Source organism: Ranitomeya imitator, chromosome 3, assembly GCF_032444005.1.
Source record: "Ranitomeya imitator isolate aRanImi1 chromosome 3, aRanImi1.pri, whole genome shotgun sequence".
NCBI lineage: Eukaryota > Metazoa > Chordata > Amphibia > Anura > Dendrobatidae > Ranitomeya > Ranitomeya imitator.
The window spans coordinates 379,050,740-379,070,168 of NC_091284.1; the positions used below are offsets into that span (position 1 = coordinate 379,050,740).

The 19,429-nt window shown below is 40.8% G+C and overlaps 1 protein-coding gene across 1 annotated transcript in view; it reads left to right on the forward strand.

Moving 5' to 3' along the window:
* LOC138669992 (ultra-long-chain fatty acid omega-hydroxylase-like) overlaps nucleotides 1–19,429 on the forward strand; it is a 91,908-nt gene that overhangs the window by 23,732 nt on the left and 48,747 nt on the right. The window contains exons 2-4 of the mRNA XM_069756938.1: nucleotides 6,840–7,062; nucleotides 10,591–10,735; nucleotides 18,285–18,338. Of these exons, the coding sequence (XP_069613039.1) occupies nucleotides 6,841–7,062; nucleotides 10,591–10,735; nucleotides 18,285–18,338 (421 nt within the window). The 5' untranslated portion in view covers nucleotide 6,840. The remainder of the gene's footprint in view (nucleotides 1–6,839; nucleotides 7,063–10,590; nucleotides 10,736–18,284; nucleotides 18,339–19,429) is intronic.

Here is a 19,429-nt window from a genome sequence, read left to right on the forward strand (position 1 = left end):
GTATGTCGATGTGTCCATCACTACAATTAAACCACCTTTGTCTGCCTTTTTTATAGTGATCTCGTCCATGTTTCTGATTTCTTGAAGAGCTTTGCGCTGCTTCGAATTGAGATTACCTTTACATGTTTTCTACTGAACAGATACAGTGGGGCAAAAAAGTATTTAGTCAGTCAGCAATAGTGCAAGTTCCACCACTTAAAAAGATGAGAGGCGTCTGTAATTTACATCATAGGTAGACCTCAACTATGGGAGACAAACTGAGAAAAAAAAATCCAGAAAATCACATTGTCTGTTTTTTTTAACATTTTATTTGCATATTATGGTGGAAAATAAGTATTTGGTCAGAAACAAACAATCAAGATTTCTGGCTCTCACAGACCTGTAACTTCTTCTTTAAGAGTCTCCTCTTTCCTCCACTCATTACCTGTAGTAATGGCACCTGTTTAAACTTGTTATCAGTATAAAAAGACACCTGTGCACACCCTCAAACAGTCTGACTCCAAACTCCACTATGGTGAAGACCAAAGAGCTGTCAAAGGACACCAGAAACAAAATTGTAGCCCTGCACCAGGCTGGGAAGACTGAATCTGCAATAGCCAACCCGCTTGGAGGGAAGAAATCAACAGTGGGAGCAATAATTAGAAAATGGAAGACATACAAGACCACTGATAATCTCCCTCGATCTGGGGCTCCACGCAAAATCCCACCCCGTGGGGTGAGAATGATCACAAGAACGGTGAGCAAAAATCCCAGAACCACGCGGGGGGACCTAGTGAATGAACTGCAGAGAGCTGGGACCAATGTAACAAGGCTTACCATAAGTAACACACTACGCCACCATGGACTCAGATCCTGCAGTGCCAGACGTGTCCCACTGCTTAAGCCAGTACATGTCCGGGCCCGTCTGAAGTTTGCTAGAGAGCATTTGGATGATCCAGAGGAGTTTTGGGAGAATGTCCTATGGTCTGATGAAACCAAACTGGAACTGTTTGGTAGAAACACAACTTGTCGTGTTTGGAGGAAAAAGAATACTGAGTTGCATCCATCAAACACCATACCTACTGTAAAGCATGGTGGTGGAAACATCATGCTTTGGGGCTGTTTCTCTGCAAAGGGGCCAGGACGACTGATCCGGGTACATGAAAGAATGAATGGGGCCATGTATCGTGAGATTTTGAGTGCAAACCTCCTTCCATCAGCAAGGGCATTGAAGATGAAACGTGGCTGGGTCTTTCAACATGACAATGATCCAAAGCACACCGCCAGGGCAACGAAGGAGTGGCTTCGTAAGAAGCATTTCAAGGTCCTCGAGTGGCCTAGCCAGTCTGTAGATCTCAACCCTATAGAAAACCTTTGGAGGGAGTTGAAAGTCCGTGTTGCCAAGCGAAAAGCCAAAAACATCACTGCTCTAGAGGAGATCTGCATGGAGGAATGGGCCAACATACCAACAACAGTGGGTGGCAACCTTGTGAAGACTTACAGAAAACGTTTGACCTCTGTCATTGCCAACAAAGGATATATTACAAAGTATTGAGATGAAATTTTGTTTCTGACCAAATACTTATTTTCCACCATAATATGCAAATAAAATGTTAAAAAAACAGACAATGTGATTCTCTGGATTTTTTTTTCTCAGTTTGTCTCCCATAGTTGAGGTCTACCTATGATGTAAATTACAGACGCCTCTCATCTTTTTAAGTGGTGGAACTTGCACTATTGCTATGTTAGCGCTATATAAAATAAAGATTATTATTGCTGACTGACTAAATACTTTTTTGCCCCACTGTATATCTAGGGATCTCAAATCCCGTTCAATAACAGCTTGAAATCTGTCCATGCAATCCACTCTCGATTGAATGGATAGAATAATGGATTTTTGGTGTTAAATTGTTCAGCTTGATTTACATGTCTATTCATGGATACATTGAGATTATTTAGATCGTTCAAATTTCTCAATAAACATTGTTCATTAAATGTGAGATCACAATATTAATTCAGAACAGCAGAAACACCCACAGTTGTAACCGATTCCTGTCCAAAGAAATGTCTTTTAACTGTTAGGTTACGAATGAATCTGTTAACGTCCATTAATGTATGAAACAGGTCAAACCGTTGATCCGGTGCATATTTAAGTCCCAGAGAAAAAACTTGCAATTGTTCCACTGAAAGATTACAACTAGAAATATTTAAAACGTTAGAAAAATCACCTTGAAAAGTAGATGTTATTTCCTGTTGCGGGTAGCCATTCAGAAATTTCCGGCGGTGCTTGCGGCCCCCGCGCCTCTTGCGTTTTTTGAATTGTGTCTTCTTGGTTTGCGATAGTAAGTATTAGTATTGTCCATACTTTGATTGATATTTCCATCAGCGCAAACTTCTTTAGAGCCATTATCTGTAGAATCCACGTCTGAAGAACTGAAAGAGACTCGGCGCTCAGATGCATCAGAGGAATTAATGCGTTTGAGAATTGGGCGAGGGTTTCTGTTTGATTTCTGCCACCTGCCCCACTCATACACCTGATTCATTTGATAATCTCTCAAATCACGTTAAAATTTACTTTTCTTCCGACTCATAATACCATCCTCTGATTTAGAGAGAGATATCTTGATGTTTTTTAATTCCTCATTATATTTGGCAATATTTTTATTTTCCAAGCCGATTTTAATGTCATTAATTTCTGACTGAATATTTTTAAGCTTGGTGTCCTCATATTTCATAATTAATTACATCAATTGAATAGAGCAGTTACTCAGGATCAAATTCCATTCCTCCACAAACTCTTGTGAGTATATAGTGGTGGGAATTTTTTTTTTTACACGCAATCCTCTAGGGATCATATCTTTTCGCACATAATTGTCCAATGTAGTGAAATCCCACCATACTTTCATTTCACTTATCATAAGTTTTTCAAATTTATTAATGTCTATGCTGAAAAGTTCGGACTCAGACCCATCAGCTGTTGAGGATTGATCCATTGAAAATAATTGAGCAGCTTTTCGAGCTCTTTCTGGACTTTCGTTCATATTTTAAAGATATTTCCAAAAAAACCCACAAACAAAAAAAATGCCCCAGAGCACAGAGTTTTAACAAAGTAAAATACTTATTTTCTTTGGCTCTCGGTGTGCACGGTTAAAAAACTGAACTGAACAAGGAAAAATAGTGAAAAACCAGCTCACCTATTAGGCATTTGTTGTGGGGAAGCTCGGATACCGTGCAGTCATCACGTGGAACGATAAGGCAAACAGGAAAAGAAATCCAGCTTCCAAAAATATCAAAATTTATTGAGGATAAAATCCAAAGTCCAATGACATGGTTCACAGGAGAATGAGTAGCAGCAGGCTACCTTATGGAACATTTAAGTCAAGGGGTGGACTCTTTGTTACAGCCTCTTGTCATGAGAGTTCCAGGATTTCTGAGAGACTCAAGGGATGTTTTGCACCAACTTTCTAATACTGTATGGAGTGACAGTTTTCATTGGATAGGCTGTGATGTCATCTCTCTTTATACATGTATTCCAAGGAGAGGAATTCTAATCAAAATCAAAAGATATTTTGCTCTATTAAATACAGTCCTCAATATAATAGTATTAAATCTCTTATTCTAAAAAACATTCCTATTCTATATGAGGACGAAATTCTTTCCAAGATTTTGTCTTCAGGGTATCAAGTGGTTGCAAAGAAGGCCACCACTTTATCTGACATTCTTTCTCCCAGTTTTTTTAATTCTGGTAATGTCTCTCGCACCTGGTTATATCATACAGGGTTTTTACCGCTGCGGTGCCCCTAGATGCCGAACATGTGCTCACTCTGCTGTTGCACATTCTTTTCATGATAGCGACAACAGACAGGAATATAGAATTCAGCAACTTATTAATTGTAACAGCAGAAATGTGGTATATATGATAACATGCACAAAATGCAAACTGAGTTAGGCTGGGTTCCCATTGCGTTATGGGAACGCGCTTAACGGACAGCGTTGCACGGCGAAATTAACGCCGTGCAACGCGTCCGTTAGCGCGCCCATTCACGGCAATGGGAACGCGCAGCACTAGCGCGTGCCATGTTCGGCACGCGCTAACGACGCGCCGGTGATTCCTGGCGCGCCGCGGACGCTGCTTGCAGCGTCCGAGGCGCGCCCACGGTCCGTTCCCCGCTCTCGCAGATCGGGGATCTGCGAGAGCGGGGACGTTACCGCGACCCCAGGACGCGGCCCCATTAAAAACATTGCGTTAGCGCAACCCGCTAGCGCTAAACGGGTTGCACTAACGCAATGTGACCCTAGCCTAATATAGGTTGCACTACTCGTACGCTTAAGATCCGTATTTCTGAGCATATTACTGACATTGTTGTCTCTACTGATAGTAATCGCTCCATGTCTTATGCCTCTAAGCATTTTATTACCTGTCACCAGAGGAGCACAGCATTTCTTCGTGTTGTCGGCATTGAGAAGCTTGCGATGTCAGCCAGAGGAGGAGACTTCAAAAGACGCTTAATGACGCGTGAAGCTTACTGGATGTTCTGCCTTAACACTTGCTATCCTGTGGGCTTGAATGCTCGCAAAGAAATCATGTTCCACTATTAAGATATCAACATTGTTTAGCTTGTATGTAATGTTTGATGCACTTGTATGTTAATTTTCCTCTTTTTCTGTTATTTTGATGTTTTTATTGTATATATCCACTGATGTGTCAGGTGATAGGTTTATTCACTGATTTGTCACAGCTGCTATTTAACCATACTGTGATGCATAGTGAGCAGCTTTGAAAAAGAACTCATTGTTCGAAACGCGTAGCCTGCTGCTACTCATTCTCCTGTGAACCATGTCATTGGACTTTGGATTTTATCCTCAATAAATTTTGATATTTTTGGAAGCTGGATTTCTTTTCCTGTTTGCATTAATGTCGGTTATCTGACTCTGAAATCATCTCAATATGTAAAGAACAAATTATCCGGTGTCCCAGGTGCAGTGTAAACCTTTTATTCCAGCTTTTATGCTGCAATTTTACTGACAGTGACTTGTACAAACATGGCTGGGATAAGGAGGCACTTTATTTTTCTATTAGTAGAAAATAATGGGGCTGAGTAATGAAGGCCTTTCTCAGGTCACATTTGAGGCTTTGGGGTTGATAAAGGCTGTAACTGTTTTAGAAAACTAATTTCCATATACCATATTGGGGATTTTTAAATTATTAAATTAATATACCCCACTCAGAGTCCTCACTGACGTGGAGAGGTGGGCTGCAATAGTGCATCTCACTCCCTTCACATCTATACTTTACAATTGAGTTTAACCTTAAAGATAATCTTTCACCAGGTTTTTGCCACCTATTATGAAAGCAGCATAATATAGGGGCAGAGACCCAGCTTCCTGTGATGTGTCACTTACTGGGTTGCTTAATGTAGCTTTGGCAAAATCAGTGATTCATCAGCAGGAGATTATCACTAGAGGACCAGTAAACCTGCTGCCATGTAGTTCTCCATATTCATGAGCTCTGTATAACCTCACCCCCACCAATGATTGGCAGCCTTCTGCCTATGCAGTGTCCACAGTAATCTATCAATCAGTGGTGTGGTTGGAGTTATACAGAGCTCAGCATTCCCAGAACTGATAGATCTGCAGCAGATAAAACAGAGATTTTATTAAAACTGGAGCAATGAATGAAATAAGTGATTCATCACTGAAATCAGGATATCTGCTGCTCTCAGATGGGGTAGCAAAATCCTCATGACAGATTGGCTTTAACACAGAAAGTGAGTGGCCCTGTAGAGGTTTGGAACACATTCTGATCGCGACTTTCAACACTGAGGAATAAAAACTTCCCAGCATGCACGTGTCTGGTAAAATAGCGGCAGCTCCTGCACCTGTTTGCTATGAGGACATAGGAGCAGTCATGTCCACAAGTTTGGAAATTGGAAAAGTAATAACTTTTTAGGATATGTTGCTCAAGTTTCTGACATAACTACAAAGAATAGGCTCTGTTCACGTTTGCATTTTGATTTTCTGATTTAGAAATAGAGATGTGCAACTTAGTAGGAAAACCGATCTATTTAACGACATATGACATACTATGTCAGTCATAATTCGTCTCCCTGCCATTGATGTGAACTCGCACGCCGAGCCTGTAGCTTTCCAGCAAATGATGGCTGTGTTATTCAGCCATCATGTGCCTCTAACAGTAGCAAATGAAGCGGAGCTCCGCCTGCTGCTGTGCACCTGTTAAATCCCACTGTCATGAGATCAGCCAATCACAGCTTCAAGTCCCCTAAGGGGACTAACAAATACAGTGAAAAGTTAAAAAAAAGTTTAAATAATATGGGGAAAAAAAAATCAAAAGTTTAAATCGCACCCTTCTTTACCACATTAAAAATTAAGAAATAAAAAAAAGACACAAATTTTGTATCCCTTCGTTCGTAAAAGTCCAATCTATCAAAATATAAAATGAATGAATTTGATTGGTAAACCTCGTAATGTTGGTTGCCGCAACAACAGAAAAAATGCAATGAGATATGATTAAAAACATCAGCGTGGGGTGCAAAAAATAAGCCCTCACATCTCCAAATGTTGACAATTGAAAACGTTATGGCTCTCAAAAAGTAGCAACACTAGCAAAATTAATTTTTTTTTTTTTTTTTAAATTTCTGAATTTTTTCATCCAACACTTGCATAAAACACAAACTACAGTATGCATGTTTGGTATCGCCATAATCATACTTCCCTGGAAAATCATATTACCAGATCATTTTAATGGTAAAATGAACGCTGTAAATAAAATCGGAGCAAAGTCCTGCATGCTGCGCTTATTATTATTTTATAATATTTTTGTTCTCATTTTCTTTAATCAGGATGCTGCCCATAGTGGATCATCTGCTGGATGTGCTAAATCTAGAGCACACACCCTTCAGGATATATACCGTCTCCGCTTTACTTCTGCTATTTGCTGGCCTCATTGCTCGAACTCTCCTAAAGGTGACGCTTTACATCCAGGCGTATTCGGCCAATGCCAAAAAACTCAGCTGTTTTCCAGAGCCTCCAAGGCGCAGCTGGATTTTCGGACACCTCGGAATGGTACGTTAAATCTAAACAGTATCACGCCTTTATTTCCAAAGTATGTGGCTGCCGTCACACTAGCAGTATTTGGTCAGTATTTTACATCAGTATTTGTAAGCCAAAACCCAGAGTGGAACAATTAGAGGAAAAGTATAACAGAAAGATATGCACCACTTCTGCATTTATCACCCAATCCTGGTTTTGGCTTACAAATACTGACCAAATACTGACCAAATACAGCTAGTGTGACGGCAGCCTGTGTGTGTAGAAGATATGTCTGCCAATTTCTCAGACTGTTGACCATTCAGCTAAGTCATGGACAGGCAAATTGTTTTTCTGTCATAGTTGAGAATGAGTAATGAAAGATAAATAAGATACCTGACGTGTCTATAGCTCAGAATACTAACGGGGCCACTAAAGGGGACCTGTCACCAGGTTTTCCCCCTATAAAGTAGATGTATTGTAGTACGCAGGAGCACGATGGGTAACACTAAGTGTGATGACACAGGATGCATCATTCACATGAAGACACAAAAGAGCACAGTAAGGTCAAAAATACTCTGTTGTAAAAAAAAATTCACAGTAATAAGCAAGTGCAAGTCAAAAAGATGGAAAAAAACAGGGTATTTAGTTGATACTTTTTTTGCAAAAAAATGTATACTAAGCTGCTCCACCAATCGTCAAGGTATACCCATATAGAGCAGTCCTATCTAATGTATATAATCCCTATCTGATGTATTTAAAACCTGATCATCTGTATAGTACCTGTATAAGCAGGGTTCAGAGAAGGAATATCCATGTGGACATGCAGGATGGAACAGCTTTAATGCAAATGACCCACAAAGGAGTGATGGACTCCCCAGTCTTGTAGAAACAAGAGAACAATTATAGAACCAGAAACACATGAGCTACTTGCACATTGAACAAGTCTACTAATAAAGTCATGGCAATATGTGAAACACTACCTGGAAGGTTTGTAATATGCTCAATAAAGTTTGGTCATCACATCAACCAGAACCAACCATATAAAAACGGTTAATGTACTATCCATAATAGAGTATGTCATGGTTGCAGCCAATCAGCTGTGACCGTCATGTGAGATTTGTTGTGTCGGGAGACCGGTGACAGAGAAAATGAATGTTAATACTGTTATAATGCCCCATGAATCACAAGTCTTTGGGTGTTCCTAAATCCAACATGCGACCCCAACCAAGAATTTTTGGCTTTTGCCGGTGTCCCATTTTTGTAACTCTTTCTACGAACCTTCTATGTCTGCTTTTAACCTTCCAGCCAGCTGCCATTCTGCATTGGAATAACAAGCAAATCTTGATTATACTGTTGTGTTGTGTTGTCTAGTAATATGGCTCATTACATTCTAAGGTTAGACAATATAAACTTTTAACAGATGAAGATAAAATGGTGAATGCAATTTAGAAGCTGTGTTTGCTACGCATTTGTGCATGCGTTAATGTGCTAATGCTGCATCACTTCCTAAATAATAACTCGCATGTTCTTAAGATTGTTTATATCCTCTCACTCAGCCAAATCAGTTCTCATACTTTGCACTGACGAGGGGCAATACCCCAAAACACGTGTCTGCAATTAGGAAAAAAGCCAAATTAGAATCTCAAAGTCACATTTCAAGGCTCGTTAAAGGGTCAGTAGTGGCTTGTAGGATTGCTGCTTCCAACAGGTGGCGCTATAGAGTTCAAGTTCTCCCCCTCTCTGAAGAGGTAATTTACATAGCTCTTCAAAGTATTTTATTTGTTAAAGTCATAACTTGCACTTTAGACCTGCTGTTAATGTAAAGTAGAATGAAACTTACAGAGATGCTCAGCCGTATTATTGGGTTCTAAGTAGAATGAATGGGAGAGTTACTAATAAAAATGCTCCAAAAGTCTTTCTCATGTGCCACATACAGGTGCTTCTCAGAAAATTAGAATATCATCAAAAAGTTAATTTATTTCAGTTCTTCAATACAAAAAGTGAAACTCATATATAGTCATTACAAATATAGTGATCTATTTCAAGTGTTTATTTCTGTTAATATTGATGATTATGGCTTACAGCCAATGAAAACTCAAAAGTCATTATCTCAGTAAATTAGAATAATTTCTAACAGCAGCTTGAAAGATGATTTTAAAATCTGTTCAGTAAATGCACTGAATACTTGGTCGGGGCTCCTTTTGCATCAATTCCTGCATCAATGCGGCGTGGCATTGGGGCGATTAGCCTTTGACACTGCTGAGGAGTTATGGAAGCCCAGGTTGCTTTGATAGCAGCCTTCAGTTCGTCTGCATTGTTTGGTCTGGTGTCTCTCATCTTCGTCTTGACAATAGATTCTCTATGGGGTTAAGGTCAGGTGAGTTTGCTGGCCAATCAAGCACAGTGATACTGTTGTTTTTAAACCAGGTATTGGTACTTTTGGCAGTGTGGACAGGTGTCAAGTCCTGCTGGAGAATGAAATTTCCATCTCCAAAAAGCTTGTCGGCAGAGGGAAGCATGAAGTGCTCTAAAATTTCCTGGTAGACGGCTGCACTGACTTTGGTCTTGATAATACATAGTGGACCTACACCAGCAGATGACATGGCTCCCCAAGCCATCACTGTGGATACTTCCCACTAGACCTCAAGCAGCTTGGATTGTGGCCTCTCCACTCTTCCTCCAGACTCTGGGACCTGGATTTCCAAGGTCTATTCTGAATTTTCATTTAAATACACACCGTTGTTTTAATGTGGCACCCAGGCTTGGACTGGCCCACAGGTGAAAAGGGCAATTACCAATGGACCCCCACCACCATATATAAGCAGTAATTAGCATAATACACTTGATTCTTTACGTACAGGCAGAAGTATTCATTCAGTGTATTGTATAGAAGCAGAGATTAAATTTGTGAATAAGGATAATGTAATATTTGCATGTAGCTGAACATTGGGCCCCGGAGTCAATGTTACTGGTGGGCCCTTGGCTTCTCCATCCGACACTGATAGAACCTCCTAGTTACAATGATACAATAAGCAAAATAAATGTAAATCCATTTAGACCAGGCAATAATCAGTCGAGAATGAAAGTCCTATGAATGCTCATTCACTATCGGCCTGTCTAAACAGGTCGGCAATAACAGACAAGGAAAAATGCTGATTCATTGGATATGATCATTTTTAAGCAGGCTTAAAACTCATTATTAGCAGCAACACGTAATCCTGTGTAAACAGGTGATATATTGCTGATATTCTATTCTCACAGATTATAAAATGATCTTTCTGTACTCATAGAACATTCAAAGGCCTGTGTAAACTGGCCAATTAACATCTGCCGATCAACTTGCATATAGTGGATAGCCAGCCATTTAAAAGCTTGCGTCTGCTCGTCTAAATGGGCCATACCATGGAATTAGCTTTACCGCAGCATCCAATGGGCTCTTCTTGCTCTGGAGCTATAAAAGATTTGCTCTTTGTCTTTGCTCCCTTTTAATGCTTTTATTATGCTTCAGTCCTAACCTCTTGCTGCAGCTTAACTTTGCATTATGCCTATCATTGCTTGTAGTTTTTACCTAATGAAGAGGGAATGAATGAAGTCAGCAAGCAAGTCAGCAAATTTACCTACTATATCAAGACTTGGATGGGACCAACCAACCCTGTAGTATCACTGATTCATCCGGAAACCCTCAAACCTGTTGTTGCTGCACCAGGTATAGTACTTGGCATCATCGTTGAAACATTCAGTCTTTTGTAGTGGTGAGACAAAAACTTTGATCAATATAGTTCTCCTATTTTGGTTGAAACTAATTTGAAAATTCTTCAAAATTGTTATCTATCTGTACTATGTTATGCGATGGTAAAGTGATTCTGGTGTGGAGATATAATCTAGATAAATACATATGTAAGGAACAGCCACTGAGCATTTCAGGAACTCTGGGATAGGAGCGCAGACCAAGGATGACCATGGAGTCAGGAAGTCAAACTCAAAGGCAACTTTACTGGACAGACAGAAGAATAAAACAGATATCATTAATGTCAGGCACAGTAACGTCCATGATGCAGTTTCACACAGAGGTTAACCGCTTCATATCTACAAAGGTGCAAGTTTCTTAGCAACGTTTGTATGTGCTTCACAATAACAGAGGCCTATAATCTCACTTGCGACCATAGCAATTCTCAGGTTTCACGACACATGTCCTTTATCAGTTTTCTCAATGCTATGGGATGGGACTGTGTCTTTCAGTATTCACTGAACGTCTGTTAGCTGGTATAAACCTTTTAGGTATGTTTGTGTCTGCCAAGACTGGAATCCCGCAGCATAGTCCCAGCTATTCATGTTCTACTGTAGTAAATGCTTCAGAACACCGTGATGGCTCAACAGTAGCACTTTTTCCCACATTTACTAAAGGGAAAGAAGAACTGGTCCCTTACAATAAGTGTGTCATATGGGTGATGCTGCACCCATCTTAATCCCCCAATTTGTGCTGTCCTTTTCATAACATGGTTCCTGTGGACTAGAGTTGGAGAGAATCAATTCACAGGACCTGGTTCGTCAGTAATCTGTGGTTGCAGGAGCGGAGCCCTGAGAACTGAATTCTACCTCCTGACATCTTCAGCCCCTCTTTTGATTAACTAGCCTAACACATTGTAGTAGCATGACGCACAAGAGGCCAAAGAAGATTCCCGGTGGAGGGAGGCAGTTCTCAAGGCCTTTTGTCCGTTAACCGGATTTTGCTAACTGAAAGGATGGGAGCTGCTTCAGCAGTAAGGTAGTGAAAGCAGGGTTTTTGTGTATCCGGTTGCTTTTCAAAATTTTGTGGCTGGGAGAGTCTGACTATTAGTTTCTGAGTATGGGGGATATGCAAGAGAGATCTTGAAGACAGTTGTGTGAGAAACAGACAAGTGAAGAGCAAATAAAGAGGTCTTAAAGGAAACCTGTCAGCAGGATTGTGCTCAGTAACCTACAGACAGTGCCAGGCTGTAGTTGATGCCTTTCTACTGATTATAATGATGCCTTGGTTCATGATATATGTCTTGTAGTGGTTGCTTAATCTTTATTTTCAGTTTTGAGTTAATGATATGCTTGTTTCTCCGAGGCGGCCTGTGGGGAGGTCTTCATGTGGTGCTCAGCTTAGGTATTCATGTGTACGGCTTCTGACAGCTCACTGATCCCTCAGTGACTTGCCCCCTATATTACATACTGAATATAATATGTATTGAAAAAAAAATCACATTCATCAGGCCTGCGCTGTAGCATAATCTATAATTTGCATAAAATTATTGTATTTAGTGACAGAATTTTTTTTTTCAGAATAAATGTATATCACTAAATACAATAATTTAATGCATATTATAGATGTGATAATGTGGCGCCCCAGGGTCTTGGTCGTCACTGTAGCATTGCTTCCCTCACGGGGGAGGTGATGTTACGTTTGGAGGCAAGAATGGATAACTGGCACCAGGTAAACACAAGCATGCAACACATTCACATTCCAGGCCACCAGGGGGAGCTTTTGATCCTATTCACTAGGTGACTCCCCATATATATGGTAGTCTGTAGGGAAAGTTAGTCAGTTCTTGCCAGGAAACAGACTGGAGCAGTCTGAGGCAGAAGAGGGTTTACGGAGCTGTGTAGCCGCAGTGCAGCAGTTCCTGGAAAGAGACATACAGAAAGCCGAATAGATTGCAGTGAACGTTAAGGAAAGCAGCAGCATCTGCCACGAGCAGGCTGCCTCCTTCTGAGGCGCAGAGACCGGTAGCCGGAACACTGAGGATTTAAGGGCCTCTAAAACTTACATCAGAGACCGGCAGGACAGCTGAACTCCAAGTTACCTGTCTGCCTTAGTACCCAGGAGGCACGATGACACCCTTAGAGCCTGGAGCATGCTAGAGTCCCTATAAACTGGCTCAAGTTACCAGTCATACGGGTCGTGTCCTATCCTATATGGGCGACAGAGAGAGAACACCTGTGAGGACCTTATCTGAAGCCATAGGCAACTAGAGGACAACACCATGGCACTAGAGGAAGGCTTTGATTTCCACCTGGATAAGGGGACTCCTAACTTGCCTCCAAGCCGGCCGGACCCTGCCTGCCCTATGATCTGGTGCTCTGGACTGTGGCTGCTGAAGTCTTCAGTAAATAATGTAAAGAGACTGCAAACCTGTGTCCTCGTTCTTCACTGCACCTCTCACCATCTTCCATCTACACACCGGGAGCCCTGGGGATATACTTCACCTGTGGGAAGGTGTACCATCTAGCTGCCATAACATCACCCCAGAGGACCCCTTAAAGCAGCATAGGTCCCCACTGACCGAATACCACAGGTGGGGTCACGAACATAAACTTTATTCCCTTTAAAGACCTTTCCCCTTTTACATGGGTGCCCAGGGCCACGGACTGGGTCGCCACTGTGACATCCCCATGTGAACGCAGGACCCGGTACCGAGTACCCCACGGCCTTGGCGGGCGACTCAATAATGCTACAGCGCAGGCCTGATGAGCACATACCCGCGTTCCTGGAAACATAATTCCCATATGCTGGGGCACATTTTGTGTCTAAGATGTCCCTGATTGCCATGCCCATCTACAACCAGTCTTCCACACTCCGTTCCATAATCCGGCAGTTTCCAAACATATGTACACTCCACTCAATCCCACATCCAATCAGTGGGTATCTCAATATAAGTGAAGCACTGTTAATCTTATATGTGGTATTATTATTGGGCACTCCATATATCCTAACATTTGTTACTGAACATCCCAATGATTTTATGGTGCTGGTATTATATCTTATACAAAGAGGTGTTCTTTATTAAAAGAGAGATATATCATATTTGTATCTACTTACATTCAGTGGTGATTTCATCATTAAGTATTCTTGGTAGGTTTCCTTGTCTTGAGGCATTTCCACTGAAGTTGGATTATCCTGTAATTTGATTTTCCACTCTTATTTTGAGTATCATTCCAAATCTAGATCTCCATGTTTTATGTTTTGTTCTCAAAGCATTCCACTATGAAATGAAAAAAGGCTTGCAACTGGAATATTTCAGTGATATCTAGGATGTGGGATTTTAGTGTTCCCTTTATTTTTTTGAGCAGTGCATTTGAATGGAATTGAATTCTATTTGAATTTTATAAAAATCTGCACTCGACCAAATGCAGATTTTTGACATTTGATTCTTCATGGATTTAGCAAAATGGAGGCTGTTGGACAAGTCCGGTTCTCATCACACAATCTTATTGCCGCCACTGAGTTCTGAGTCCCTCATGCTAGGGCGGAACTTCTGGATCTGACAAGCCCAGGGACTTTTCTGCAAATGTGCACACGCCATGACGTAGACCGGAGAGGTGAGTACAAGGATTTTTTTTTTTTACATCTTGCATTTATGCTCTGACATCTAGAGAGTTTAAACTGTTTGAGGCTTCAGCAGATGTCAGATCTTGAGCAGCTTCTTAAGATGTGGTTTGTAGTCTGCCAAAAATGAGTTGAATCAGGTGGAAGGTAAGATCAATATGCATATATTGTTGTGAGATTATACAATATCTGGACGAAGAGGATGGGTCAAAGTATGTGGTCTTAAGGATTGATGCATTGGTTGTATATTTAAAAGAAGGGAAGGTGCCAGTGGTTAGTTTTAGAGATGGGTCAAGGCTGAATTAATACAGTTGTAAGTTTGGGTGAGAGTTAAAGTGAAGTACACAAGTGGTATGGGGCAATATGGATAGCAGGGTGGAAATCTTTTTATGGGGGAGAGAGAAACGTGAGCAATTTAGTAGAGGGACAGTGTGGACTATGTTTTCTCTGATGTGTTTGAAATACTTTACATGGCAAAGTCCTACACTGGGATGAGAGATGTGGTAGGGGCACTGGGAGATGGAGAAAGATGTGAGGTGTTAACATTTATTTAGAGTTGTGAGACAGGGAATGAATAGTCCTGTTAAGAGAATGTATTGTCATGGTCATGACCCTCATCTATTGTAGAAAGTGTGGAGCCGCTACAAAGAGTGCCTGTCACTCAGCGTATTCATACAATGTTGTAATTCATCTGCTCTGTGCTGGTGATGCCAGAAATTAAGACACTTTCCGAGTTCCTCAATAGATTACAACTTAAGCTTTTGCCCTGATTCTTCATCAAGACCAGCGTTTTCTACTCTGGTCTTGATGATGGAGTTTGAGGCTCTTTTTTCATTAAGAGGCACATGACTCTTAAAAGTCAGGCGTAACACAAAGTGATGTGCGCCTCTGTGTACCTCATCACTAATCTTACACTAGTCAGGGACAGGAGTAAGACTTATGATGTAAAATACACCTTCATTCGTCATGAATTTGACAAGCAGAATTCAACATGCTCCTGTCACGTCCAAGCTCTGTCCACTTTGTCAGAGCTGAGCAAAAATGGCGTAAAAATGCTAAAAATTGCAAAATGTGTGCACCGCCTCATGTTGTGCAGAAATGTAGCAACTTTTTAAAGCTTTTTACCCCAGTTTTCTGCTTTAATAGCTATGATGAATCAAGTTTTAATAGCCGCATAAACATATATGAAGCTGTTGAGTTTGGCTCAGGAGACCTTGAAAGTCAGACATTTGGAATTAGCCTATGTTTCTTTATCTTGGTAATCTGAACTATAAAACGTAACTATGTGAACTTAATTCTCATATTAGTACAATTTTTAAATGCCATATTTGTACATCTTAATTCCTTGTTGCCAACTATCTGACTAACTTCCCATCACTCCAGATTAGGAATACAGAAGAAGGATTGCTGGTGGTGAACGAGTTGGTCAAGCAATACATCTATGGCTGCTCCTGGTGGTTTAGCCTTTATTATCCTATCGTAAGGCTTTTCCATCCTAATTATATTAAGCCTGTGTTTCAGGTTCCAGGTAGTCTACCCTCTCTGACGTTACTGTCCTCAGCTTCAAAAATGTGCATGCTTTGCTTTCTATCTGCTGATTAAAAAAAAGAAGCAGCCTTTCTGCAATTAAAATGGGTAATGAAATACCTTGTCACAGAGGTTTTTGCCGGTATTCGAAAGGTGGGGTACATTCAAGAAATCTGTAGGTCAAGTGTCTGTGTCATGTGACACATGACATATAGCATTGCTAAAAAATGTTAGGACTGTTCACACCAGAATTTTTATGCATGTGCGCATGCTGAATTTGTCTACAGACTCAATGAAAATAGGGAGTGGGGTATTTATCAACCTTTGTACACCTGCAAATGGCCATGCCTCTTTTTGCTTAAAGTAGAAAACATGACCTAGCATTTTCCAACAGATTCAGTATAATTTCATCAGGAAGTGTCCTAAATTATACAAGAAATGTACTCTAGTTGATGACTGGAGTCCATCTCCTGACTGGTGCAGGAGGATCCGTCAGACTTTTAATTTAAGAGGTTGGCCAGTCTGGTGGTAAACGTCTTCAGTCACTCAACGTGACTTCTGAATCCCTTCAACTTGCTCAACTGTTCAACAGTAATTTTGACCAGGGGTGCCCAAACTTTTACATGCCACTGTACATACGTTTCCTATGTTAAAGAACTGCTATTTAGTATTTTACATTTGTAATAACTGCAGCTGTATGAAAACAGATGGCACATGGATGACAAATGCTAAAAAAAATCACGTGAGATTTCTGGTTGAAAGTCAGGCAAATTTTTTTTTTTATACACTTGTGGGAATTTAGCCAGACAGTGGGCAACCACTAAAGCACTTTACTGGGTCATCTTTCATTTTGCCATAATTAAATATGTTACCCAATGGTAGCATGCAGCCTGCAACGCTTTGTGTTAGGCGCTGTCGAACTGCCCAGTCTGCATGTCCGCTGCAGTTTGTAGGAGGCAGGTTCATTATATAGTCACAATTACATTAGAGCTCTGTGAATTTTATAAAACCACAGGGCAATGAACCACGGCTATAGTGACCCGTGGCATCTATCGGAGGGCAGGTGGATGTGCTTGGGCTATGTTCGTTTGCAGTGTTGCTTTGCGATTTTGGAGAATAAACTGTCAGTGACCAGTTCAGTTGTCATTGTTTTATGGTGTCATGTATTTTGTTATTCAGAATTGTACTTGTTTTTGCTGCTATGTCTTTGACCGCCACCACATGTATTAATATATTTTAAGAGGTTGTCCACTACTACGAAAACTCCTCCTCATTCCTCATGTTTGCCCCAGTTAAAATAAAATCACCTGTACTCACCTCATGCCAGCGGTGTTGGCAATCGCGGTCCTTGGGCTCATGTGAGGTTATTACGTCACGTGAGCCCTGCCCCAATTAGCATGGGCGTCACTGTCTCCGCCTTCGAACGTACTGAACATAATCAAGAACTCAAGGCTGCGGCTGCTCTTTTGACTGCCTCTTGATGTTTGATTTGTCCGAAGGCAGGGACAGTGACGCCACGCTGATTGGGCGCAGGGTACATGTGACATAACAACTTCTCGTGAGCCCCGGGAACTTGAATGCCGACATTGCTGGAACGGCGTCGGCACCGGAGGTGAGTATAGATGTTTTAATGGGGCGAAACGTGAGGAATGAGAAGGAGTTGTCCAAATGGTTGACAACCCATTTAATTCCTATGACTTGTATTGCTCTTTGTACACATTGAAATACAAAATAACCAAGACTCATTTACATTTTACACGGCTCAACTGGTCATTTCTATACAGCGCAGTGAATTGGTCCTCATATAATCCTCTCTTATAATTGTCTTGTTTGTTCTACACACTAGGTCATTCTTTTTGAGAATGCTTACTCTATAGCGGGGTGCACAAATTGTGGCCCACAATGCCATTTTGTATGGCCAACAGACATCTCTGATTTGTCCGGGGTTCACTAACTCTCATAAACTAATGGGATAGCTATTGTCTGGAATAAATAGTGTAACGGACGTCCTCTATCCCTCCAACAATAGTGGATGTTCTACAAATGGAACACCCACTTATTAGACTATAGCATATATAGTCCTGTTGATATATACCTTGGATCAAAATACCCCTTCATACTTTATATGGTGTCGTACAATCACACAATTTGTTACTCGGACCAAAAAAAGGTTGTGCATCCCTAATATATTGCAGTCTACACACAGAAAAGAAGTAAAAATGTACTAAATGCATTACTTCTTCATGACACTTATTAATAGCAACTTCAAACATGATACTACACTATTCACATTTCTTGACTTCGGCATCCTTTACATAAACTGCAACATATTTTTTTTCTATCTTTCTAACAATCACTATTATTTTTTTGTTCACAGCTGCCATTGCACCGAAAGATAAATTATTTTATGGCTTTCTAAAACCTTGGTTGGGTAAGTTAAGTTTCTTTTATTCCATATGTATTGACATGTTACGATAGAACATGATTTTTGTGCACATGAGGAAGGTAATATAGCTATTTCTGCATCTAACATCTTTTAGTGGTTGATTTTCTTTTTTATTATAGGCACAATTTCTGATTGTAAATTCTCCATGACCTTAGCATTAGAGTGAAAAGATTAGCTGCCATGATGTCTACACTGCTTACATAGAAAATAAGAGACCAAGCTCCTCTATTTCTCTGTAGAAGCATGCACATGATACAGCAATACTGAGCAGTGTAACTGTGATCCCAGCTCTGGTGTGAGGTACAATACTCACCTCAAGCAGCAGTCCACGTCCAGAAGCATGTCCTCTCTTCATTTCTACCCTCTATAGACTTTCCTAAGCCGCAGCATGTTTCCCGATCTCTCTGTGCACAGACTCTTTGGACCTATTTCACCCTGTGATTCAGAGAGTGCGATCAGAGCAGGAAAAAGAAGTGGTTTAAAAAATGACAAAAAGACATTTGTATCTAATAGAATATATCTTTTCATTGCTTGCACTACTGATTCATCTTTGAAAATAGAAATGTCTTTAAGGTTAATTTGCTCTCATTCATAAAATGTGTGTGGTGTAGTGGTGTCTTGATTATAAAGATGCAAATTGCCTCTTCAGAGGGGAAGAGGACTAGAACGTTAATGCCATGTATAGGAAGTAGCAATCGTAAAAGTCAATATTGACTCTCTAAACAGCCTTGTCACAGGACGTAGGATAAAAGCCAAAACCAAAATCTCAATTTACAGACACTGTTTCGGGGTGCTGCCCCTCATCAGTGCAAAGTGTGAGATCTGGTTTGGCTAGGTGTGAGGTGTCTGATCGGGATCCAAGGAGAGTGACATGTCAAGCTTGACATACCAAGGTGAGGAGACTTTTAAGTCACATTGCTCACTCAGTTATAACAAAATCCAATCCAAGGGTAAGTTCACATAAGCGTCTAAAAAAAAATCAGCAGTTTTATCCAGAAAACCCTCTGTCCCAGGGGTTGCTCGTTTAAATGACAGTACCTTGCAATGTGGCCTGCTGGTTGGCGGCAGATGGGTTG